Raw genomic sequence first — 27588 nt, 5'->3', positions numbered from 1 at the left:
TGGGTCTTCGTTGTGGTTCACAGGCTTCTCATTGTGGTGGCTTCTAGTTGCAGAGCACGGGCTCCAGGCACACGGGCTTCAGTAGTTGTGACACACAGGCTTAGTTGCTCCGAGGCATGTGAGATCTTCCCAGACCAGGGATCGAACTCGTGTCGCCTGCATTGACAGGCGGATTCTTAACCACTGCGCCAACAAAGTTAAATTAATTCTTAGCAAACGAAGCTTGGATTTTTTAACCTGATAAAGGTAAATATAACATTTAACAGTCCAAAGAAATATTCTCCTCACAGTGAATAATAAGAAAAGAATATTTACCATCACTGATTTTGTTCAACTTTCTTGAACCTATCCAGATCATAAGACAAGGAAAAAAATATATGTATGACCAGAAAACAAAAAAAGCTATTTTTCACAAAAAGTAGGATCATATTAAGAGAGAATACAAGTGAATCTAAAAAATTACTAGACTAAATGAAATAAGGTTGTTCCATACAAATCAGTGTCCCAAACTGCTGATGTGCGCACATGTGCGCACACACACACACACACACACACACACACACAAAACACATGATAGATACATATATACATACATACATAGATTTGGATTTAGATTTAAATATAGGGCACAAAGTTGACTTTGAAAGAACAGAAGGATTTGGGGGAGGCAAAATGGGAGAAGCCTTCCCAGAAGGGGAAGTCGTTCAAATAAAGAGAGAAGCAGAGAGGTACAAGCCATATTTAGGAAACAAGGAGATCACCAGCAGGTAAGGGATGGACCCTGCGTTGATAGTGGTGGGAAAAGATTGGAAATATAAGAGAAGTTCTCGAATCCCAAGCTAAACAGTTTGAATTTTAACCTGATGGTAAAGGGAGCCACTGAAAGTTGTACACAGAGAATTTAGGTTGTAAAAATAGATTGAAAATATTCTTTGGTGATAGAAAATTCTTTTTTTTTTTTTTTTCTCAATTGTTGAGTTCTAATCAAGGAACATGAGGGGAAGAAAAATGTTGAGTTGCCATTTTACTTACTGAGTTCTGGAATTTTTATTTCACTAGGCTCAAGAGCAACTCCAGGCAGAGGTGCTAAGGTATAAAGCCAAAATTGAAGATCTGGAAGCGACTCTGGCTCAGAAAGGGCAGGTAGGCATTTGGTTTCTTCCACTCCTGCAGATGCAGACAATTCAATCTGACCTTCCTCTAGATCACCCTGTGCATGGGCCCATCCAGGACACGGCTTGGCTCTGCACAGTGACCTTTCTCAAACTGTGTCAGAATGTTCAACTCTCTGTTTCTGTCCCTGGTGTTTTGTTGGCCAGAGTGTGAACCCAGCTACAACAGTGAACGAGGCTGGGCAAGAGAGAGAATGCCAGAGGAAGAGGAGCCCTGTACACATAGCCTAGAGTGGTCATGAGCTGCTAAGACCAAGACCCACCCCTCAAGCTGCATTCTTTGCCTCTATGCTACATTTATGGTTCTGCATTTTAATGTTTTCCATCCATATGTATCTAGCCTGTGTGCATTCTGACCCTTTTCACTTTTTGCCTGTGTGGTCACTTCTGAGTCCCCAGAAGGCTGGTCCTGGATTATTCAGACTTAAAAAGATAGGGATAGTGAGTGACAATAAAAAGGGGGTTAAATTTTCCCGGCAACTTTGGCCCCAATGTCTTGGAATAAGGAGCAGGCCGGGGTGGGTGTCATTTACCAGTCGTTGGCAGGCAAACAATCCAGGTGGAGAGAAGACGGCTCTGGCAAAGTGGTTTGACAACACATGCTCTTTCATGCCACTCTGAAATGCTGACTGCGCGATATTCTTTGTCAAACAGGATTCACACTGGGTAGAAGATAAACAACTTTTCATTAAGAGAAACCAGGAGCTTTTAGAAAAGGTATGTGGGGCGCAACACCCTAGTGGGGCAGAGGAGAGAATGATGAGAGATCCAGGAGCAGCAGGGGGTCCTCTCAGGAGTGGCACAGGGGCTAGGGGATGGGGAGGCTTTTCTGGCGCTGTGCTCCCCTCTGCTGAGTGCCCAACTGCATCTCTGTCACTGCCATCACCATCAGTTGAGTGGCACGTGGTGTGCATGGCTCTGCGCTGGGCGTTGTGCCGACTTGAAAGGATGTGATCCCTGAAACCTATTGATTTGTTACCCATATATATATACTGTATATGTACTGTACGTATATATATACACACCCACACATGCACACATCCTATGTGGTTGTCCATCTACTAGAGCACCCTGTGAATAGGACTTGTTATTTTGTGCAAGGACATGCTGCAACCTAGCATAGACTGTGTTCTTACTGTTAATTTTTTGCTAATGTTGGCTGCTTGTTTATTTTTTATGAAAGAACATTTCAAAAGATGCATCCAGAGCACAAAAGAGCACTTCCAGGATGTTGGAACAAATCAAGATGCAAAGGCATGGTTTCGGCCCAATAGATAGAATTAATTTGGGTTAGCTGAACATAGACTTTTGATTAGGGGCGGTGAAATACAACAGAGATCATTTTAAGTTCAAACGTGGCTTTTCCTTTGGTATTTCCCTTTGATGATGTGAAACGATTACAAAATAATCTCATATTATTCTTGACAGAAAGACAATTTGAAAGCCCATTTGAAAAAGGGAAATAATTCTGTAGGGTGACATAGAGTTATATAGAAATTATTTTAGGATTGTTTCTACCAATATTCACTAGCCTTGACAAGTAATAAAAGTTAACCGCAACACCCTGGTAACCATGAAAAGGTAAAGAAGATGCTTGTCCTCCCTTCCCTCTGGTCCTGTCTCACTTTCTACATGATGAGAGACAGAGCTGATGTATAGAAGAGGGGTGGGTATTCCAGGATTGAGGACTGGTACTCTCAGAAAGGTTACGGGTCCCTATAAAGAAACTTTATGGACATTAGCCCTGGTCTATGAATTGTAGCCACCTGTGAACCACTAATATGATGGCTTGTGCTGACCACCAGATCCAGGAATCTCCCCAAATATCCCATCTCTGATGTCAATCCAAGATTCTAGGAAATAGTCAACTTCTAAAAACTTTCAAAAGTTTACTAGACCACAAAAATCTAGTGGAAAAAACTTGAGTTGGCTACATAAATTAATGTTACATAGTATCTCACTTCCCCCATCTTTATTTTTCTATAATTTTTCTATATCAGGAGGCCATGAGAGAAAGAAGATTTTAGTAGTCTCCGAGATGCCCAGTAATAAGTGTTATTACACTTATTTATCATCTAAAAAAATAACTCCCATTATGTCTTCTTTTTGATTTTCTTTGGTCTTGATTTCTTTGGGCTAAAAGGGGAATTTTTTGAGCTCAGCCTTCTAAGAGTAAAAGAAAACCAAAGTGACAATAAAGCTAAACATTCTACTTCAAGTGTTTATCCTTGAGAAAGTAAGATTCACCCTACATTAAAAAGCCCCCGGGGCTTCCCTGGTGGCGCAGTGGTTGCGCGTCCGCCTGCCGATGCAGGGGAACCGGGTTCGCGCCCCGGTCTGGGAGGATCCCACGTGCCGCGGAGCGGCCGGGCCCGTGAGCCATGGCCGCTGGGCCTGCGCGTCCGTCCGGAGCCTATGCTCCGCAACGGGAGAGGCCACAACAGAGGAAGGCCCGCATACCAAAAAAAAAAAAAAAAAAAAAAAAAAAAAAGCCCCTGATTTTTTATTTCTAAATTCAAGATTTTAAACAGTTACTGTACAGAAGGCCCACCCACACAGCTAATATCGAAGGCAGCCCCAAACCTATTGCAGATCATGAAAATGTTCTGATCCCTTGTGGACACGGGCACTGTGTACAGGGCAAGGAAGGTTTGTACACAACTAACTTAATTCCATGCTTCATCAGGTTACGCTAGATGTCCTACAGGAAAGCCCTATGGGAAAACAGAAGAGAGAGTTGTCACTTTGGATTGAGGAGCCAGGGGAAGGCTCTTATGGTAGGAAACGTCAAGGAAGTGTAGGATTTCCTCATGTAGAAAAGGGAATGGGGGAGCCCTTTTCAGGCAGAGGTGAGCACAGACAGAGCTCCTGGAGTAAGCAGAACATAGGGTAGATCTGGTTACTAGATTCAAGTGTGCGTGATCACATGTGATTGTGTGTGTGTGTGTGTGTGTGTGTGTGTGTAGACATGACAGTGATAACACCTAAATCTGGTGAGCATATTGTTAAGGTTTTTGAATTCCATTGAGGACTTCAGCTTTATTTTGCAGGTAACTGGAATTCAACAAATTTTTGTGTAGGATCAGAGCTGTTTTAAAAAAATATTTCTTCAACAACTTGTAACTCCAGAAATAAGAGGTGTCAGTCTCCATTATTTGCACCATTAAATCTAGTTCTTGGACACTGTCCCAGACAGCAAGGGACAGATTCACTATTCATAGGGTCCCTAGACTTTATCTCAATGAATGGAGGCATCCTCCAGTATTTCCTTCTATGACCCGAAAAACTCAACCAAAGGATAACTAGAGGGAAAACCAAAAATTTACTTTATTCACATCTACTTGGGACTTTTTTCATGGTCTAGACGATTTATTCACCATGTAAATGAATGCTGTCCATGCTTGCTTTGCAAAGTTGTAGATGCTTTTCGCAATGTCCACCTAACTTGAGGATTTACTTTATCAGATAGAAAAACAAGAGGCAGAAAATCACCGGCTCCAACAGGAACTGCAGGATGCCAGAGACCAGAATGAGCTGCTGGAGTTTCGAAATCTAGAGCTAGAAGTAAGGAAATGATGATAATGATAATAAAAATATTAACATGCACTGAACCCATTCTTTGTGTGAGGTGCTAACTTAAGCATTTCAGATACATACTCTCATTGGACCTCACAACCACAACCAAGATTTGATAGATGAGGCAAATGAGGTTAAATAACTTGCCCAAGTCCTGTGACTAGTATGTGGTGAAGCACTGATGCAACTCAGAATTGTCTGCTCAGATACTATACTTTACAATACTGTTGCCTTTATGAACAAGGCTAATGAATAATTTTAAAATAATTTGAATAATATATTTCAAACTTTATCAATATTTCATTGCTTTTAAATAATCATTTCCATCCTTCATTGAATTCTGACTCAGGAAAATATTACTTCAAGAATTATATTTTAAAATTTACTATATACAAAAATATTTTATTGGTAGACCCTTGAATTTGGAAGTAAACTTTTTATTCTGTAATGCATTATGCAAAGGCTAAGAAGCAAGGTACTTTGTTTTAGGAAATACTTTGGTTAACTTGACCAAGTTTCAGAGTCTTTGTTTTTAAGTAAAACATATCAATCAAATCGGATTTTGATTGTATCGTGCAGAATCTGGCTTAGGGTCTGGTTGAATGTGCGCTGATATGTAAAGGATAAAAAAATTTCCCATTTGATTTCTTTATTATTTTGCGAGCAATTTCTTCTTGAGGTTATTTTACATTAGGTTTGGATAAAGTTAGCAGTTGGTATACTTCAGTGAAGAAGAGTTAAGTCATCTTTGGTAGCCCACAAATCTTACTAATAAAGCTTGAGTGGATTGAATATGCAAAAGACCATGAGCTGCCATAAAACTTCATGGTCAGAAGAACATTCTTTGTGATACCTGAAAGCTCTAAATATTCATGTAGTTTAAAATGGAACTCCACTTCCCACATTTCCTTGATCAAAAAATTTGCAAAACTGGATGACACCATGTTAAATTCTTCTCCCACATCTCTTAGTTGACTTATCAGTTCTTTTCCATTCAAGCATGAAGATCTTGAGTTCGATTTTTTTTTTTTTGCCATATGGCATGTTGATAAGCTGCTGAAATAGCATAGAGGCCACAGACAACTGGTTTAGTGATTAATCAGTTGTTGCTTTTTTTTTTTAATTCCCATATATTCTTCACTGTATTTCAAGGAAAGAGAGAGACGATCCCCTCCATTTAATCTGCAAATTCACCCATTCTCAGATGGTGTGAGTGCTCTACAGATCTACTGTATGAAAGAAGGTGTCAAGGTAGGCAGATGTTTCCTTGTTTATGTTGTAGACAGTAGAAAAACTGGGAATTGGAAAAGGGGAGGTTGTTTGTGACTGTTTTGTCTTTCGGTCACTGGATGTCATTTTGATACAAACTATGTAGGAACTGAAAATAGTCACATCTATGGGAAAATCGACAGAACATACACAAAATAAATGTGTGACAGATGTATGAATGGTAACAGCAAAAAAAAACAAAAACAAAAAAATAGGAAAGCCATGATATGGTAACAGCAAAAAAAAACAAAAACAAAAAAAATAGGAAGCCATGATTATTTAGAACAGAGTAACATAAAGAGTGATACAGAATCAAAATATTAAGATAATTACCCTTGATTATCTGGAGGAAATATTAAATAAATTCAATATTTTAAGAAACATATCTCAAGGATGTCAGATAAAAAGGTATTTGTTGGGCTTCCCTGGTGGCGCAGTGGTTGCGCGTCCGCCTGCCGATGCAGGGGAACCGGGTTCGCGCCCCGGTCTGGGAGGATCCCACATGCCGCAGAGCGGCTGGGATCGTGAGCCATGGCCGCTGAGCCTGCGCGTCCGGAGCCTGTGCTCCGCAACGGGAGAGACCACAACAGAGGGAGGCCCGCATACCACAAAAAAAAAAAAAAAAAAGGTATTTGTTGAGACCCTTTGTTGTGCTGTTCTAATTGCTATGAAATTCATGATCTTGGAATTTCAGTATTAGAAGAAACCTTGAAATCATCTTGCCCACCATCTCTTTCGATATGGGTGTTTTAGGGGGGATTTCACTTTTGGAAGGCCTTGCGGATTATAACATGTTGCTCACTTAGACAAAATATAATTTTATCTTTAGTGATATTGGAATACATTTTAAATATTAAGGTCGAGTGGAGGTGGCTCCATCTCCTGGAAAATATATTGTCCGTCAATGTAACAGAATCACATAGTGACTGACTATTCCAGAGGTAAGGCTAGGAAGCCTCCCACTCTTCCTGGTCTCTCCTTACCTTCTGCATGGCCCTTCCTGCTCCCACTCTGAGGTGCCAAATATACCTGCTTTAGTTGCCTTCTCTCTACCTCTGAGATTGAGCTAGACTTTTGTATTTCTGGCAGTAGGGATCTGCTATACTGGTATCTGAACCTGAGAAAAAGGAGAAAGTGGTACTAATGGGGTGGAAATTAGGTCGAAAATTGTGCTTCTTTGTCTTCTGTCTTAAACTACTCTCATGTTGTTTAAACTCCTGGCCTTCCTGGGCTGCGAGAAAATTTGTAAACCAAAGCAATTTTTGATTCAACTTTAATTCAGTGAGAAGCACTTTACTTTGTCTTTTCCTTAGATGTTTTGTTTTTAGATAAATCACAAACAACCTAATCAGTGCATGTAGTTTATATACAAGGGAACTCTTTTAAATGGAGTTCAGCTGCTTCAAATTGACTCAGGGACTATAATAAAAATCAGCTGTTTTTCATAGGATGGAATTAATGCTAAACACCTAAAAAATAGAACTGCTCTGTAGTTTTCTATGTGGCAGTCAAAATCTCATCCAGGTCAGAATTCCATTAATTAGAATGAAATTGGTTGGTTATTTAAATTTCTTTCCTGTTACTTTTCTTAATACTTGAAATCTACCACAGTTGAAACAATTTTCAACAATTATAAGAAGAAAAGTTACTGAGCAAATCCCGAGTCCTTAGTACATCCTAGATGCTTTCATGTACGATCTCTTTATCCTCAAATCAGCCTATGAAGGAAGTATTTATTTTGCAGTTGGCGAAATTGAAAATGCACTGTTAAGTAGTTTTCCCAGGTTCACACAGCTTATAGGAAGCAAAGTGGAAATGTAAAACCAGCTGTGCCTGAATGAAAACAAACCAAGGAAGAGCAGGTCTCAAAATGTCCTCTCTAACTCAAGGTTCAGGCAGGCACTGATAGAATGGTAAGCCACGACTTGAATGAATCTCCTTGATTTTGCAGGATGTGAACATCCCTGATCTCATAAAGCAGCTTGATATCTTGGGTGATAACGGGGTAAGTAATGAATTGATTAAGTGCAGTAAAGATATGAATTTGCCTAATGAGAAGCAAGAAATACTTGCCAATGCATCACGTGTAAAATAGTAGCAAGTGAAGGGAACTATACTCAGTATTTTGTAATAACCTATAAGGGAAAAGAATCTGAAAATGTAGTTATACATATATATGTATATATGTAGTTATACATATATATGTGTATAACTAAATCACTGTGCTGTACACCTGAAACTAACACAACATTGTAAATCAACTATACTTCAAGAAATAGAAAAAAACAAAAAAATAATAGCAAGTGAGACAGCAGGTTCACTTAAGCATGCGGCTTCTGGAAAAGAATCAACAATCTATCAAACCACTCAGCTAAGGGATTGTAAGCCTCTCTGGAAGGTAGTGGCAGAAGTGGGAAGTGGTAAAGTGCTTTTCATGCGCAGGTTTCAGGTTTGAATGCCAACTGAGTCTGCACTGATTAAAGCTAATTACCTTCTGAAAAAAAAAAAAAAAGCTAATTACCTTCTGACTGTTGCTGGGAGGCATACGGGGGTGAAATTAATCAGTCATGCAGTTGCAAATGCTGCTAAATAGTAGGGTTGGTGGCAGCCCCATAAAAATGCACTAGGAAATTATAATCCCTTTTCTTTCTAAAAACACCTTCCAGATAGGGTCAAGGCATATTAATTCAGTGGGAGGACCATTCATTGAGATACTAGATGAATGATGTATGTAGGTTGAAGTAGTCACACTATTTTTTTCCCTTGAAAAATTACCAAAGGAGAGAACAAAATCAATTAAATCACATCAAACTGCTATGAAGAGATTACTCTTTAATTTCATTTTTTTAATATCTTTATTGGAGTATAATTGCTTTACAATGGGGTGTTAGTTTCTGCTTTATAACAAAGTGAATCAGCGAAAACAGCAGAGATTGCAGTGTGACAATTATATTCTGGAATCTAAAAACCTTACTTTTTTTTAACATCTTTATTGGAGTATAATTGCTTTACAATTGGTGTGTTAGTTTCTGCTGTATAACAAAGTGAATCAGCTATACCTATACATATATTCCCATATCCCCCCCCTCTTGTGTCTCCCTCCCACCCTCCCTATCCCACCCCTCTAGGTGGTCACAAAGCACCGAGCTGATCTCCCTGTGCTGTGTGGCTGCTTCCCACTATCTTTATTTCATTTTGGTTTCTGCTTTTCTTATGACTATGAATGCAGTATGCTTACAGTGAAACATAAAATCAAGTCAGTGCTAGAGATATAAAAACATCACATTTAATGTACTTTTTACAGGTTTTGAATGAACTCTTTGTTAAGAATTATTACTAAATAGAATAGGCCGTTTGTGAATGTTCCATGCATGCGTATGTGGCAGGCAAGTTAGGCAGTATCTTCTGATAGTGTAAATGTCAAAAAGTGTTTTCAGCTTATTTTCTTTCTCCCCACCCCTTCAACCCCCACCACAGAATTTAAGAAATGAAGAGCAAGTGGCTATAATTCAGGCCAGCACTGTGCTGTCCCTGGCAGAAAAGGTAATAAATCATACTAACATTCAAATCATCTCAGTGTCTGGCTTAACACTTGGGGTTGAAGGACAGTCTCTTTGCACATGATTTTGCATTATTGAATACCTAATAAATATTTTATTCTTCAGGGTGATATAACCCAGATAGAATGAGAACACACAAAAGGAGAGTCTACACACTGATTTAGGGTGGGTGGATCATTCTTGCTTTGAAGTCTCTTAAAAATATAATTCTGTAAAAATGCAAAACCTGGATTACATTACTTAAGCCATCCTTACCAAGCTGGGAATCCAATAAAGAAGGGTTTTGTTAAGTGGTAAATCAGAGCATGGCTCTTTCTGTGGGCTTTTCCTTGGGTACGTACATACCAGTTAGTCCAGCTGATTCTGTAACTTGGTGGTGGCTCCCTGCACCTTCATTTAGAAAGCCCAACCTGGGGGACTGTCAGAAGAGCAACACTGAGCGTTCTCTCACCCCCTTGTGTCTAAACCTGGTAAATGCAAGAGAGAAAAAAAAGGAAAGAGCCAAGTGAAGAAACCTGGTAACTGGCTGTATTCAGGGCACCTTGAGAATCGGCACATAGTTGACAGTCATGTGTACATGGCTGGATAAAGTAAGAACTTATGTGCTATAAGTTCCTTGAGATGCTTTCTTAATTTCTAAATGCATAAAAAAGCATGTTGTCAATTAAATGAAACCATGAGCAAGCATTCACCTTGCTGCAGCCTGAAATGAGGGAATTCTGCTGGTCAAATGACCCAGTTAAGTTACTCAAACAAAACAATGACATTCAAAAAAATGGCAGAGGGAGAGGGAAGAATTGCTATAAAATAAAAAGTTACTTAAGAAATATTGAAATGGTCCTTTTTTGCATCCTGATTCAAGCAAACCAAGTGTGAAACAAAGGACATTTTGCTGACAACTGGGGAAATTTTAATATGGACCAGGTATCAGATGACAAAAGGAATTAATGTTAATTTTGCAAAGTGTGGAACTGGCCTTGTGGTTATGGTTTTTTTTTAAAGACCTTAAGTGTTAGGGACACATACTGAAGTATTTCATGTGAAATATCTGGGATTTGCTCTTTTAAAAACTTCCTCCCTTCACAATTTAATAACAGACCTTATCACTTTCCATTTCCTTTTGCGATCAAATTAATAGCCCCACATTGTCCCTAACATAGGTCTAGAATCCAGAATTTGGCAAGAGGGCCCCCTGGGAGCTGGCCCTTACCTATTTCTCCAGCACCCCACTTCCTTCCTTGGTCACCAGCCAAGGTCCAGCCACGCACAAATCCCTTTGGGGCTCCAGTCTCCTCGCTCCTCTCTTCTCTCTCCTCTTGCTTGCTCTCTCTCTCTCTCTCTCTCTCTCTCTCTCTCTCTCTCTCTCTCTCTCTCTCTCTGTCTCTGTCTCTATCTACCTCTACATATTTTCATCCCTTGGTCCTTTAGACTGTTCCTTTTGTCTAGATTTTCTCTTCTTCCCTTTCTACCTTTGTCTGGCTAAATCTTAATCATTAGACCCTCCCATACATGGGACAGCCTTCCTATTCACCCAAGCCCAGTTAGGTCTTCTCACTCTGTGTTCCCACAGTGACCTGTGCTTCTGCTACCATGGCTTTTAGCAACTGTAATACAACCATGCTTTTTTTTTTTTCTCTGTAGTTCACTAGACTCTGCGCTCCACGAGGGCAACTCTGGAATCTGTTTTTCACTCTTTGTTTTCCTAGTTTTTCACACCAGAGCATCTCATCCAGTTGGAGTCATGAAGGGCTATGATTCTTTATTGCAAGCTTTCCCTCAAGCTTCCTACTAAAAGCAGAAAGTACCCTATAGCACGTAGGAGCTGTTCTAGTAAAGCTTTGACGTATTAGTTCGTGCCTCCACTTAACCTCCTTTGCAAAACAGGTGTGAGGGGTTCGGATTAAACAATCAAGGGGTGATGCCTTATGTGCTTAGCACTGTGATTAAAAGTGAGGAACCAGCTGAATAAGACACAAGCTTGTCCTTAAAATGTTCATGGTCTTTGCAATTCATAAGCTAAAGTCACCCCCCCAACCATGTTTGGGATTCACAGATAAACATTTCTACCTCCAAGTAATTGTCAATATCATCTTGAACTTCCTGAGACCACACATTTGAATTATCTCTCTACCATCTGAGAGTGTGACCTTTAGCCAGAGGTTGAGCCTAGACAAATTTCCAACAAGGAAATCCTATTGTGACTTCGTATTAAAAATAATAAGAGCAGTGACCTTATGTGAGGACATGTTATGGGCCAAGGACTATGCTAAATACTGTCTATGCATTATCTCATTGCTCCTCACAACCACCCTATATTCATCCACTATTTTCATTTTATCTGTGAGAAAACTGTGGCCTGGGCTGTTCATTCCTCATCCTGCATCATCCATGTAGTCAGAGTTGGGAGCCAACATACAAATCTATAGCTAAAGCCCATGACCAGACTACTTCACTTCATGGTTCTCTTAAAAACATAGTGTGGGATTTCCCTGGTGGCACAGTGGTTAAGACTCTGCATTCCCAATGCAGGGGGCCAGGGTTCGATCCCTGGTCAGGGAACTAGATCCCACATGCATGCCGCAACTAAGGAGCCCACGAGCCACAAGTAAGAAGCCTGCCTGCTGCAACTAAGACCCAATGCAACCAAATAAATAAATATTAAAAAAAAAACATGGTACACAAGAGAATTTGTTTCTCAATGGTAAATGGGCAGCAAGCAAGAGGAAGCATTTTAATAAAGCTTGATGGTACACAGTTGCAATATGAGGCTGTTTGCAAGAAACCCATGACTTTGGACTGAAATTTGTTTCATGAGGGAAGCCATGTGTATGTACAACAGCTGAGAGATTAGCACCTCACCAATCTCCACAGCCTTTTTTCTTTCCCCACATTCCTTACAGCCAAGAGGCTGTTGGATATGGTGGCCCCTTGTGAATACCAAGGCTTTAGTGTATAGAAAAATGCTCAGTACACCACATAATTTATCACAAACAAACTAAGAAGAAATAGTTGGTAGCGAGGCAAATTTCTAACAGTGTGGAAGTAAAAAAATGAATGTTAACCAAAAACTAGAATGTATTGGTTACCTAGTACATGCAGTACACTGTCAGTAGGACCTTAGGTTAATTACATCCTTTAATCTTCACATTATTATTAATCCCATTTCACAGATAAGAAAGTTGAGGCTAAGAGAAACCAGGTAACATTTCAAGGCCACATAGCCATGAAAAGCTAGGATTGGGATTAGACCCAAGGTAGTCGGCCTCTAGGACCCACACAATTATTTGCCCAATTGCCTCCCTGAGGCATAAGCTTATGGTTAACTTGATGGAGACCCATTATAACAATTTATTCTCTGAAACCATATATGTGGTAGGCTCACACTATATTATTCAAAGTCTAAATTCATTCAGGGTATTGGTCTGTGTTAATATCAACACCATCTAACAGAATGATATATATTAAGTGTTAGGAAAGATAAGTTCTTTCTGTGTGATTTAAAATTTGTCTCCACTCAACAAAAATGATTCCCCAACATTTAGCTGTAATCAGTGTCATTTACTGAAAAAAATGCCATTTCTCCAGTCTTACCTGGCCTTCTTTCTTTCATCATGCTCCCTCCAATCATGGAGAATTAGACATACCTTCTGCTTGGAACTTGCCCCTCACCTTTGCTTAGTCATCTCTGACTCATTCCTTACACCCAGTGCAATTGTCATTTCCAAGAAAGCCTCCCATGGTGTCCTCCAATGAGGGCAAAACACGTGTTGGTCTTATTCACCATCACAGCCCTAGTACCTAGCACATTGCCTCACACATGGTAGATATCAATGAAGGCTTTCGTTGAATGAAGAATGAATGAATGAGTGGAAATTTATAAACTTGCTTCTGAGCTAAGAGTTAAAATGTACCAAGTTTTCACTCCAATTCTTAGTCTGCTTCCTGAGATATAAGGGGAGGAGACTAAGCAGCTCAAGAGGCAGCACCATTTACACCATGTCAAGCAATCATGTCAAACACTTGTGTCTGGTTTACCCCTTAGTGGATCCAGCAAATTGAAGGAGCAGAGGCTGCCCTGCACCAGAAAATGATGGAACTGGAAAGTGACATGGTGAGTAAAAATGAAATATCAGAAAACAAAAGAAAAATTGACAAGACAAATGGAAAACAACGTTTTCTAGCAGTTTTATCTGGCACAGATGGACGTTTGTAGCCTTGCCATTATTTTGTGTATAGACTGTGAAACAGATGCCCAGAAGTACCACACAATTTCAAGTTATAGCCTCCAGAAATATCATGTTGTAATTTTGTAGTATTTTCAGAACTAATGCTGAATAAAATCCAGTTAGGTGTTTTCTTTCTTAGGCTAAATAATTTTTCCACCAAATTTACAGAAATGATGGGTGTAACTTTGGTACTAAAAATCCCCAAGCCACCTCACTCCCATTAAGACGGCTACTATCAAAAAAAAAAAAAAAACCAACAAAAAAACAGAAAATAACAAGTGATGATGAAGATGTGGAGAAACTGGAACCCTGTGCAATGTTGGTGGGAATGTAAAATGGTGCATCTGCTATGGAAAACCGTATGGTTAGTGGTTGCTCAAAAAATTCAAAATAGAATTACCATATGATACAGCAACACCACTTCTGGGGGTACACCCAAAACAACTGAAAGCGGGCTCTTAAAGAGATATTTGTACACCTGTGTTCAAAGCAGCATTATTCTCTATAGCTTAAACATGGAAGCAACCTAAGTGTCTGTCAATGGATAAGCAAAATGTGGTATATCCATCTATGGAATATTATTCAGCCTTTAAAGAATAAGGACATTATGACACATGCTATGACATGGATGAAATTTGAGGACATTATGCTAAATGAAATAAGCCAGTCACGAAAAGACAAATACTGTGTGATTCTACTAATATAGGGTACCTACAATAGTCATATTCATAGAAACAGAAAGCAAAATGATGGTTGTCAGGAGCTAAGAGGAGGAAATGGGGAGTTATTGTTTAATAGGTACAGAGTTTCAGTTTTGCAAGATGAAAAGAGTTCTGGAGATTGGTCTCCTAACACTGTGAATATACTTAACACTACTGAAGATAAGAAAGTTTCTGTGAAACTTTTTTCTGTGAAACTTTCTTATCTGTGAATATACTTAACGCTACTTAAAAATGGTTACGATTATAAATTTTAGGTTGTGTGTAGTTTGCCACTATTAGCTTTTTTTTTTTAAATCCCCAAGCCTGGGAATTGGTCATTTTTAACTTACAGCAATACATAGACTTTTATAACAGTACTGTCATTACTGTTATCATTATTACTAAAAATCAGGTAGTGATTCCTATCAGGTTAGGGAATCCTATAGTAAGAACAACAAGTTGAATTTATATAGCATGTGACAGCTTACAAATCATTTGCTCATATTTTACACAGGGCTTACATTTTACCAGCAGGTTAGGCTGTAAAGTCAAAACATATAACAAGAACTGTTTATATTCAAAATACCCTTGAACTCTTTAAATGCACAAATATTAATTAAGCAGTCAGCTTGTTACACTGTTCTAGGCACTGGAGCTCCCAGGTAATTAGGAAAGTCACTAGCAAAATCTCATGCAGACATATCCTCTCTCAAAAGTTGATGCAATCAAGTTTACCTTCAGTGTTGGACGAGGTCCTTGTTCCTTGTTAAGCATACGGAGAAAGAATTGACTTGTGCTTGGAGCTGTTCTATACAAAGATACATTTTTTAATGCCAATGGCAAGATGCTCACAATATGAGAACCACACAGAAACTGAGGACAAGCAAGGGAACATCAGATTTACGTTTCCCAGCTCACTCTGGCTTTGCAGCAAGAGCAGACACTCACTCATTAAGTGGCACTGTGGGTGGAATTGCCTCCACACTCTTTTTTTTTTTTCTTTCTTTCTTTTTAAAATAAAATTTATTTTAAATTGTGGTAAAAAACATACAGCATGCAATTTGCCATCCTAACAATTTTTTTGTGTACCGTTCGGTAGTGTCAAGTACATTTACCTTGTTGTGCAACACATCTCCAGAACTTTTTCATTTTGCAAACCTAAAACTCTATACCCATGAAACGACAACTCCCATTTCCCCCTTCCCATGACTCTATTTATTTATGTATGTATGTATTTATTTATTTAGGCTACACCAGGGCCCAAGTTCCCTGACCAGGGATCAAACCCATGCCCCCTGCAGTGAGAGCACAGAGTCCTAACCACTGGACCACGAGGGAAGTCCCCCATGATTCTTCTTAAAGCAGATGCCCACCCCCAACCCCCTGCCTCCACCACCCCTTCATAAGTCTTAGCGAGACAGAGGCAGATGGATAAATTGGTCAGTTAGTTGGTATGTGGATGGAGCAATATGTGTGGTTAACTTCGTGCCCACTCTCTAAATTATCTTTGTGTTTGCTAATGATACGCAGATGAGTTTGAATAAATTGTTTTTATTATACAGCTTTGCTCTATTACATTTCATAACATTCTTACAAAAATATACTATCCCAGTATATTTACATAGATATACTTATTAGTTAGCATCTATAGCATTTATCTTGTCAGAAATCTACCCTTAGGGACTTCCCTGGCGGTCCAGTGGTTAAGACTCCATGTTTCCACTGCAGGGGGCATGTGTTCGATCCCTGGTCGGGGAACTAAGATCCCACATGTCGTGCAGTGAGGCCAAAAAACAAACCAACCAACCAACAAACAAAAATCTATCCTTAATGACATACTCTTAAATTGGTATAAAAATCCTTTAAGATATTCCATGTGGATTGTTTGTTATATATTTTTTCTTCTTTCCATTGAGTTGTACATTCCCTGTGTGAAACTATAAAAGTTGAACTATTTCCCTTCAAGACAAAATCTGTGACCCTACAAATACTAGTGATTTGTCTTACAGTGGAATTAGAGAAAACACTAATCAATACAATTTATATATCACTTTCTCATTAACTAAGCTGACTCTTTCTATTAATGTGGCCCTTTTTTCTAGGAACAATTCTGCAAAATCAAAGGCTATCTGGAAGAAGAACTAGACTACAGGAAACAAGCTCTCGACCAAGCATATATGGTAGGTACAACAAGCATTAGAGACACTCCGAGTGTTTACGATTACATGCTCTGGAGTAAAGCATCCTGTGTAATTTGTCATGTCATGTATTTGAATAGACCACAACGTGCAGCTCATTTATTCAGAGGTTTCCAGTTCTCATTTTAGAACAAATATATCTCTAGTTCTTTGCTGTTACAATACTCTTATAATAGTTAATAAATATTTCATTATACTTCATTTTTTTAAAAATTGAATTGTGTTGTTAAATAATATTTAAATGAACAACAGATTGGATGGCAATGTAGATTAAAGAGAAATTTTATTAAATCAAATCTGATTGTCAGGGAGCCTAATCTAGGGATAGAATAATGATGTATTTAATGTGATACATATTTTTAATTCATTTATTTCTGACAACAACCCTAAGAGGTAGAGGGAATATTATTATTTATGTATTACATATGAGAAAATGAAGGCTTAGAGGGAGAAAGAACTTGGCCCAGCTTGGTTCGCAAGTAGGTAGTGTTTAGATCTGACTCCAGACATTGTGGCCTTAACTACCGTCATCCAGCCACAGTAAGACTATATGGGTATGTATAAAATGGATAACTAATAAGAACCTGCTGTATAAAAAAATAAATTAAATTAAATTCAAAAATTAAAAAAAAGAATACATGGGGAAATGGGCTGTGCCTTTTTCTCTCCTCCAGAAGATAGTGCTGACTGAGGAGCACATTTGATCCACTCCCCTGTATCAAATTCATAAAGCATCATTCCTAATATGGGACTACAGCTTGCACTTCTTCTCTCCGTGTGGACACCACCCTGCCCCCCACCATAATACACTGTAATGACTCAAGAGAAAAAGAGGAACATTTCGAGGAGTTGCTAGTAGAGGTTTTTATAATGCTTTCCTGGAAGCAGCCTGAGTCACTTTTGGGAAAAGAGTGAAGCACGTAGCCCCAGCTTATAACAAAGATGAATTTGTACTCCCCACCCAAGATGAATAAGAGATTCTGAGCACTGACTGATGGGGAAAGGAGAGGATGAGTATTGGCTACTGATTATAGAATAAAGAAGGAGGTAATTTTTCCCTCCCTTCCTGTCCTTTTAGCCTTGCCTTCTCTACCTACACACTGTAAGATTAAACTGCATGTGTGTGTGTTCCAGGACTGAAGACCCATTCAGATAATTATTAATATATTTAACTTTTAAAACATGAGACCTGCTTAGTCCAGGACAGGAGCTTGGAGAACATCCCTCACCAGGGCATGTCCTTTCACCTACGTCAGAGTCACAGGGGATAAGATGATAGATTTTGGTAACGGTATCTGAAGCATGTGAAAGAAAAGAAAACTGGGATATAAGAAGCAGTGGACTCTTCATCTAAAAAAGAAAAGCCTCAAGGAAGCATTTTATAGCTAGAGCAACTATAAATCTCAGAGTATTAAAAAACAGACCAATTCCAAAGACTCTAGGCTATATTTCTCAATTTTTATTTTTTTTCAATTTTTATTTTAAGAAAAAAATGGAGACTGGAAAGCCATCTTCAGAGGTGTGTCATGTGGAAGAGAGGTGGCATTGTGTGTGTGTGAAATATCTCAATTTCAAGTATTTTATTCCAACTTGGACCACTTTTCAATGCTTATTTCTAAAAATATGGCCACCACGATACATGTCTTTAAATATCTGTTAAATGAAAGAGAGAACAAACTTATTTTCAGCTACATTTGCGAATAGAAGGATATACAGTTATGATAACAAAGTAAGGACTTCCTAAAAATGAACAGTATGTGAAATGGACAGGATCCCAAGAAAAAGAACAAATTCTCCATCATCAGAGTAGTTCACGTATTGGCTAGATGATCCTTATGGCATCTTATAAAGGGGATCATCAAAAGGATATTTAAGCTGGAGAAGCTTTTTTTTTTTTTTTTTTTTTTTTTTTGGCTGAGTTGGGTCTTCATTGCACGTGGGCTTTCTCTAGTTGTGGCGAGTGGGGGGCTACTCTTTGTTGTGGTGCGCAGGTTTCTTTTTTTTATATATAAATTTATTTATTTTTGGCTGCGTTGGGTCTCCATTGCTGCGTGCGGGCTTTCTCTAGTTGTGGTGAGCGGGGTCTATTCTTCGTTGCAGTGCGCGGGCTTCTCATCGCGGTGGCTTCTCTTGTTGCAGAGCACAGGCTCTAGGCAAGCAGGCTTCAGTAGTTGTGGCTCATGGGCTCTAGAGCGCAGGCTCAGTAGTTCTGGCGCGTGGACTTAGTTGCTCTGTGACATGTGGGACCTTCCCGGACCAGGGCTCAAGCCGTCTCCATTGCTGCGTGCGGGCTTTCTCTAGTTGTGGTGAGCGGGGTCTATTCTTCTTTGTGGTGCGCAGGCTTCTTTTTTTTATACATAAATTTATTTATTTTTGGCTGCGTTGGGTCTCCATTGCTGCGTGCGGGCTTTCTCTAGTTGTGGTGAGCGGGGTCTATTCTTCGTTGCAGTGCGCGGGCTTCTCATCGCGGTGGCTTCTCTTGTTGCAGAGCACAGGCTCTAGGCAAGCAGGCTTCAGTAGTTGTGGCTCATGGGCTCTAGAGCGCAGGCTCAGTAGTTCTGGCGCGTGGACTTAGTTGCTCTGTGACATGTGGGACCTTCCCGGACCAGGGCTCAAGCCTGTGTCCCCTGCACTGGCAGGCAGATTCTTAACCACTGTGCCACCAGGGAAGTCCCAGTGCGTGGGCTGCTCATTGCAGTGGCTTCTCTTGTTGCGGAGCACAGGCTCTTGGAGTGCGGGCTTCAGTAGTTGTGGTGCATGGGCTCAGTAGTTGTGGTGCGCAGGCTCTAGAGTGCAGGCTCAGTAGCTGTGGCTCACGGGCTTAGTTGCTCTTCGGCATGTGGGATCTTCCCAGACCAGGAGTCAAACCTGCACTGACAGACAGATTCTTAACCACTGCACCGTCAGGATAGTCCCTAAGCTGGATAAGCTTTGAAATTTATTTTGTTGCTAGGATCCTATAAGACTAAAATAATACATCCCTCCACATGTACACACATGTGTACATTCACACACCACACGTAAGATGCTAAATTCCAAGGTTTTCTAATTCTATTTGCCAGAGAATCCAGGAACTAGAAGCGACTTTGTACAATGCTCTGCAGCAAGAAACTGTTATCAAGTTTGGTGAATTATTAACTGAAAAACAGCAAGAGGAGCTGAGGACAGCAGTGGAAAAGTTACGGCGGCAGATGCTGAGGAAGAGCAGAGAGTACGACTGTCAGATTCTACAGGAGAGAATGGAGCTCTTACAGCAAGCCCATCAGGTGAGGATGTAGTCACTACATCTGTGTTGGGTGGTACTAAGAAAATGGGACCAAGTGCTTAGTACATAGTGTTGAGTATGAGTATGGAGAAGCCTGGGAGCTAGAAGCTATTTTCAAAGAGTAAAATAAATAACTGTTGTTTTCCACCTACACTCAGAAACAGGACGATGGTTTTATAATGAATTAATCTGAAGAAAATTGGCACTTCAGAAGCACTGTGTCATGCTACTGTTTTTGCAACTACTTTGTCATGAAATACCCCTTGAATCTCATGGAGCCTGATTATGTCCCTTATGCTGGGAAGGGACTCTCTGGGACTCACTCCAGGACACAGATAATGCTTCCCTGCTGTTACTCATCCCAGTCCATAACCTAGCCTGATCAAATAATCCAAAGAGGGTAAAAGGGAACAAGGACCTTTCTCTTTATTCCCAGAATAAACAGCAACAGCAACAAAGTATGGAAGCTGCCTCTTACTTACTGGCATTTGCTATAGGTCAGGAACTAAACTGAGGGCTCTACTTCCATCTTTTCATTTAATCTTGGCAATAGCCCACTACTGTAAGTATTCTTATTATCCCAGCTTAAGAGATCATGATACTGAAGAAAAGAGTGCTTAGGTGATTTGCCCAAGATGACAGATAGTAAGCAACAGAGCCAGAATTACAACCCAGATCGGCCTGACTCCAGTGCACATAAACATTGCACTATACTGTCTTCTACAGCTTGAGTCATCTATAATTTATATGATTTATCTAGACCAGCAAGGCTCAAAATAAACACCCCATATTAACTTATAGCCAAAATTCTTAATTACAACTATTTCTTCATGTCATAGATTGACAGGCAAAGACTAGGGTCCTGGTCAAAAAGCAGATTCTGTAATAATTCCAGAATTGAAAGTTCCAGGCTAGGGTATTTGGTACTCATAAGCTGAAATAATCAACTGGTACAAAATCCAGATGGGCTATACAAGAGGTAAGAATCATGTGGTTATTAAGAGATCAAGGTGAGTAGAAAAGGAACAGGGGTTATTTTTTGTGGATCTTTACAGCCTAACAAATTACCCAAGTTAACAGGGAACTCTAAAGCCATTTTGTCCCAGAGATGATAAACACATGCATGTTTGTTTCACTGGTTCTTGAGATTCCATCATAAAGGTTTGGATTTTGACTCTGAAGAGAGTTTTAAAGCTTTCAATAACAGACTGTACGGTATCATTGCATTAATGCAGGCATTCTTTCGTTCTATAAGGGAATGAACATGTCCTCTGCATAAATTTCTTAGGCTGCAATAGCAGTTAATTAATTTCAGCAAAGAAGGAGGTATGTCATGGAACCACAGAAGTATTTATTTTTAAGATGGACAAATAGTTATCTAAATTTTTTTATGATTAAAGCCTTGTCAATGCTTTTGTGTCTCTTCAGTCAGCTAAGGTACTTCACTCCCAAACGAGATGGTTCTGTTTGTTTTAAGTTACCCAGTCTGAACTGTTAAGTATATTATATTTCTAAGCCTCAGAGAGTTTCATTGACATTTACTGTCTCCCAAACAGATGTTCATTAGAATATGCCTTTCCAGTTATTTCTTACTTTTCTTTCCTTTCAATCAGTAGCTTTGATTTGAGAGAATTATTCCAGAAGGCATTGGCCAGGATTTGTCATATATAAGTTTATAATGCAGTCTAAATTCTAGAGCATATCACTAACCACTTATTAGACATTTCTGTTTGAATGTTTTAGCGTGAACTCATATGAAACATACCTAAACACACATTCTTATCCTTACTTCTCCCTTCCCTCCCCATCTGCCTGTCTTGGTTAGTGGAACTACCATATGTCAAAGCACTCAAGCTGAAAACCCTGGGGTCTTCCTTGTCCTTCTCACCTTTTCTGATGTCATATTCTTCCTCAAAAGCCTCCATGATCCCAATTTCCAGTTGAGTCTAGTCGTGCTATCTCCAGGTCCTCCAGGAGCTGGCTACTCCTCCCCTAAAACCCAGATTTGAGACAATCTTTATAGCTTACCTTCCTCTCTGTTCATGCAGAACTCTTCCCATACCCTTTAGGCCATGATTTCCCACCTCCAAGCCTTTGTTTTCCTGACTGCTCACCCCAAAATGTCGTTCAGAGTCTGCTGCACTTATCGAAATCTTCTCATTTTTCCAGTCCCAGTTTAGATCCACCTCTTCAGAATGCTCTCCCTGATGAAGACAATGAACTACATACTACTGAAAAAAATCGACATTCCATACTCTTTTTATACACTCATTCAGAACCATTTATTGAGGGCCTGCTTGTGCTGGGTGCTGGGAATGTGATGGTGGACAAAGACATAAAGGTCATTGTTCTCATGTATCCTACAGATGAAGAGGGAAAAAGCGACAACGCAAATGAGCAATAGCCAGGGCAATTTCAGAGAGTGGCGATAAGTGCTCTGAAGATGTGTGTGTGTGAGAGAGAGAGAGAGGGAGAGGGAGGGAGGGAGGGAGAGGGAGAGAGTGAGAGTGAGTTTGGGAGTAGGATTAGCCACTGTAAACTGGCTGATCAGAGCAGGCCTCTCTGAAAATGTCAAAATCCCAAGAAATCAGCCACACAAAGATTTTGGCAAGGTGTCCCAGAAATTAGGGTCAGCAGGGGATAAGTCTCTCTCGTGGGAATGTTTGGAATATTTAAGGAGCAGAGAGAAGGCCAGTATGGCAGGAACACATGGAGCCAAGGGAAGGTTGTTCTGAGATGAATCTGGAGAGGTAAGACAGGCCAAGATCATGCTGGGCCTTGAAGGAGTTTGGGTTTTATTCTGAGAGCAACTTGGCTAACTCTCCCTCTCCCTCTTCCTCGCCCCCTTAATACTCAAAGACTGCCGTGATCATTTCACATTCTAAGAGTTCACACTGGCTGCTATAGGTGGATGTAGGATGCACAAGATTAGAAGCAGGAAGAGCCGGCAGTAACCTCTCACACAGTCATGATGGGGGACTTGGTATACTTAGTAGCAGTAGAGACCAAAAGTCGTAGAAAAGGGATCTATTTTGGACTCCATTGAGTTTACTGTTAGACTGGATGGCAGGCTGGCAAGCAGATGGGAAGGAAAAAGACATAAAGCCCGCAGCACACAATGTTGCTTACCTAACTCATTTAATAAATATGTATACGCAGCTTCTTTGTGCTAAACACTGTACTGGGTATTAGAGATTGGCGCGATGAAGTTGTGCATAGTTTCGCCATTGTTTACTTTTTCTGCTTAATCTGTTTTTCCCTGTGTTTTACATTTTTTCTCCCCATCTGGATGTGATAGTTCTTTGAGATCAGGAACTAATTGATGCCTTGCCTGTATTCTCCATCACATCCGGCACAGTCCTGAACATGTCAGAAGGTGCCCAACGAGCACAGGCTTGGTGGCTGAATAGATGCCATAGTAATTTCATGATTTTATTGGTGTAGTGCTTGCCTCTACATCCAGCAGACATATGAAGGAAGTTCTTGCACACTCAAGGTAGAAATAGCTAGCAAATTTATTCTTTCGCTGTGTAGCTTTGGAGCACACACAGTACTATGGAAATACAAGCACACACATCACACACATTTATCATTCACTGTCACACACATCAGCATTCATTGTCACATAATTTCATGGTCCTTCTGACAAAACACACCCTCCTCTCCTGCACAAACCTCACCCTCTCTCCTTTAAAGCAGGATTTCTCAGTCTCTGCACTACTGACATTTTGGGCCTGATGATTCTTTATCGGGGGGGGGGCGGGGGGGTGGAGACTGATCTGTGTACTGCAGGATGTTTAGCAGCATCCTTGGCCTCTACCCCTTAGGTGCTAGTTGCACCCCTCCCCCAAGTTGTGACCAGTGATCACATGTGATTCAAAACTGTCCAGAAATTAGATAGTGGTGATGGTTGCACAACTTTGTGAATATACTAAAACCACTGAATATTACACTTTAAAATAAATTAACTAACTAACTTTTTAAAATGTCCAGACATTGCCAGATGTCATCTGGGGTGCAAAATCACCCCCAGTTGAGAACCACTGTTTAGAGAGAGGAAGATATGATTTCCAAGTTCAACTGTTCTTTGTTCTAGTGTCCCTTTTGTCTCCCTACATTGCATTGTAAAACCTCTCCTTCTATATTATCACGTTGTTTAGCTTCCATTGTTTTCTTCTTAGACTCCAGTTCTCCATTTTCTAATTATTCCCAAAAGAGGCATTAAATTACAAGCTTACCCTGTGTAACCCTGTACCATGAACATACAAGATCTTTAGATTGCCAGAAGGAAATTTGAAGACTCTTTTCACTTATAAATTATTATCTATGTAATGTCGATTTCAAATCTGTGCTATTTAAATTACTGGAATTTTGTTATAGTTTACAGGTAATTTCAAAGACAGTTCTGGAACTTTTTTGTCTTCAGGATTACTTGTGTTATTCTTGTTATGGTTTTTTTTTTTTTCCCTTGTTTGTCGGTTCCTTCTTTTGAATTTTTGTGAAGTGGAATCGCTACCTTGTTTTGTGAAAATTGGTCAGTCCTGTTTCGCGAGGAAATTCCACCCTGAAACAGATTTGAAATAAGGTTGAAAAAAAAAAAAAAGGTAGAACAGAAACCGATGGGATAGTTGCATTTGTGTGAGCCAGTTTCAGCCATTTTTTAATGAGGTAATAAACAACCAAAAACCTTAATCAAATGGTTTACAACAAAGTTTGTTTCTTGCTCTCTAGTTCTGGGACATACAGCTGTCTCTACAAGGATGTGGCTTTCCCACATCTCACTCCACTCACGTTCCACTGGCCAAAACAGGTCTCCTGACCAAGCCCAAGGACAGTGGGGTGAGAATCATACCTCTCTCACAGGGAAGGGGTCTTCAGGGATAGATTGACCCAGAAGAGAAAAGGATGGCAAATATTTTTAAAATATAATCAATGACAATGATTTTCACTGTGAGTACGGGTAATTTTTGAAACATGCAATAACCCTCTGGGTATAGAAAAATGTATATGTGACATTTCCAGATGTTATGTTTTTATAGAAAGTTCTGTGTTTAGGTTGGTGAATGATCTTCTTGTTTAACTTAACAGGCTGAAAAGCTTCTTTTTCCCTCCCCTTTTTTTTTCAGAGAATTCGTGACTTAGAAGATAAAACAGACATCCAGAAAAGACAGATAAAGGACTTAGAAGAAAAGGTACATGTGAAGTTCAATATGTATTTCAATCTTTATTTTTTAGATCAGACAATAATATTGTTTTCACTCACTGTGTTTTCTTTCTTCTCGGCTATTGTGTATCTTGTGTAGGCAGGTATAGTTATAGTAAATGTAAACTCTGCCTGTAGTCAGGCACCAGGATTCTAGCAAAGCTTCTGCCTTCAGTTACATTTTTGCCTTTTGTGTTGATTCCTGTCCTTTTCTATAAGTGTTTTCTTTCCTCAGTTTTCCCTTTCCCATCTTCACTTCTTTGCCAAAAGTTTCTTCTGAGTTTTGTTACTCTACATTCCTCTTCCTTTTTAAAATATTTTTAGTCCCTTTTTTAAAAAGTCTTTCCCATTATTCATAAAAAGACCCTTCCTCCTTGTGCTGCAATTTCACCTCAATAATACATTCAGAAATTTAGATTGACACATGAAAACTATGCCGTCATGTCACTTCCCCAGTGGTCCGAGAGAGGAACTGCTTCTTCCAAGTCAGCCAACACTTTTGACAGGGGTGGGGGTGAGGTAAAGAGGGCATTTGGAAATGTGTGTGTTCCGGGAGAAGGGAGAGGGCTAGCGCAGGGATGCTTCTTAGCTGCAGTGAGTTCAACAGTCTTGCATAACAAATAATTATCCTGCCTAGGATGCCAGGGGCGCCCTGCCAAGGAACACAGCAGGGATGGCAAGAGGTGTTCTATGGAGTTCCAGTCTCATTGACTGGAAGTAGCAGCCTTAATCCCTGTGTTGCGAAAAAGCATGGTTGTTTTGCAGTATCTTTCATGGGCACCCAAGAAGCAAATAGCAAACCACCTGCCACTTCCGAAATAGTGATTAGAATTTGGTCCATCCCAAATGGCTTTTATAGTTGCCCTTATGTGAGCTCAAAGGCCTCTGGTAGGGTCCAGTAGCCAAACAATCAGCCACCTAGATTCTTATGGTAGGCTGGGTCTTCATGTACTTATTTGAGCTTGGGTAAGTGACTTTACCCACTGTGTCTAAGCCATATCTATTCAATAGGGATGGTAACACTCACCCTCACTTTCTCTCATGGGTTCCATGAGGAAAAAAATGAGGTCACTTACATGAAAATTAAGAGACACTAAAAAAGTATAAGTCAAATTAAGGTATATTTTTTAAAATTTCCAAATGTAAAGTTACATATCTTACACAAAATTTTAAATTTGAATTTTCCTCATTTCCAAAGTATGCTATTTAGTTCTTCAGGGTAAGAGTGTAGTAAACGAAAAGCTGCGTCTAATTTCCCAGTGTTTGGCAGAAAGACCCAGAGAAAGCAGGGGTTGTCCACAGTTTCCCTGGCTGTCAAAGGACACACCTGCTATCTTCCGTTTTCCACGTATTTAAATGGCTACCCTTGGTCCTAGTCAATCTCTCTGCTAATTCGTAAATAGTCCTGGGGTGGCTCAAGGAGGAAGCTGCCAGCTCTTCCCCGGAAACTTCGTTCAGTTCAGTCCCCACTTAACTGAGGAAAAACAAACAAATAAAGGAATTTTCTAACATCTAGTCACGTCACCACCCTAGCCAAATTAAGTGTGAACTTTTCATTTTACAGTTCTGAACTTCCTAAATTTTTATGATAATAGAAAACAGAAAATGACGATTATTTAGCTATCAAAGCAGCATATTCCATACGTAGTACTAAACTAAACCACTTCAAAAACAATCCAGTTGGTTTTTGATTAGAGGTTGGAATGACAGATGAGGTTTATAAAGTACCTTCTATTCACTTGACCTCAATTCTACTCATCCAAAAGCATAGTAAAAAGGCTAAAGATCACTTATGTCAGGGATAGTCTTCATTCTTTCCCCTGGAGTACTTGAACACCTTCTCAGGGTACATACAGTATTCCTTCCTTGTTCCTAATTCCCATGCACACAGTGAGTATAAATCAGGTGATAAAAACAAACATAGCATAATTGCTTCCCATGTGCCGCTCTTCACCATCCAAGGCACTTCCACGTTCATCATCTCATTTGATGATGAATTATCATCATTAATTATTAATTATTAATTATAAATAATAATTATTATAATTATAATAAATAATAATTATAATTAATTATAATTATCCTGAGAAATATACCACAGATATTATGTTCCCCTTTTATACAGATAATAAAACAAAGTCTCAGAGACATTAAACAACTTTCCCCAAATCATATAACCAGTCTATGGCAAATCAAGACCAGAGGTCAGGTATCTGACCCTAAGTGCCACAGCCTGCCTACCACATAGCATGGAATTTAGACTCTCATTGTAAATCAAGTGATGGGCATCCCCTCATGCCCAGAGAGGTAGCTCTGACACCTGACCTTCTCATGGGAATAGTGGAAGCCTTCCATTCCTCTCCTCCATCCACTCCTGCTACATGTGCCATCCTATTACTATCCATCTTCAAGGAATGG

General features: G+C 39.7%; 1 protein-coding gene across 3 annotated transcripts in view; it reads left to right on the top strand.

Annotated features, from left to right (window-relative positions):
• JAKMIP2 (janus kinase and microtubule interacting protein 2) overlaps positions 1-27588 on the top strand; it is a 65598-nt gene that overhangs the window by 25914 nt on the left and 12096 nt on the right. Inside the window, exons 10-19 of one of the 3 annotated variants that reach the window (XM_055086375.1) lie at positions 1060-1143; positions 1827-1889; positions 4638-4736; positions 5901-5999; positions 7969-8022; positions 9495-9560; positions 13620-13688; positions 16607-16717; positions 19765-19968; positions 25094-25159. In XM_055086375.1, the coding sequence (XP_054942350.1) occupies positions 1060-1143; positions 1827-1889; positions 4638-4736; positions 5901-5999; positions 7969-8022; positions 9495-9560; positions 13620-13688; positions 16607-16717; positions 19765-19968; positions 25094-25159 (915 nt within the window). The remainder of the gene's footprint in view (positions 1-1059; positions 1144-1826; positions 1890-4637; positions 4737-5900; positions 6000-7968; positions 8023-9494; positions 9561-13619; positions 13689-16606; positions 16718-19764; positions 19969-25093; positions 25160-27588) is intronic. The other 2 variants (XM_024122227.2, XM_007117713.2) reach the window with 2 other exon arrangements.

Source organism: Physeter macrocephalus, chromosome 8 (assembly GCF_002837175.3).
Source record: "Physeter macrocephalus isolate SW-GA chromosome 8, ASM283717v5, whole genome shotgun sequence".
Lineage (NCBI taxonomy): Eukaryota > Metazoa > Chordata > Mammalia > Artiodactyla > Physeteridae > Physeter > Physeter macrocephalus.
This window is presented reverse-complemented; position numbering and strand designations above follow the sequence as displayed.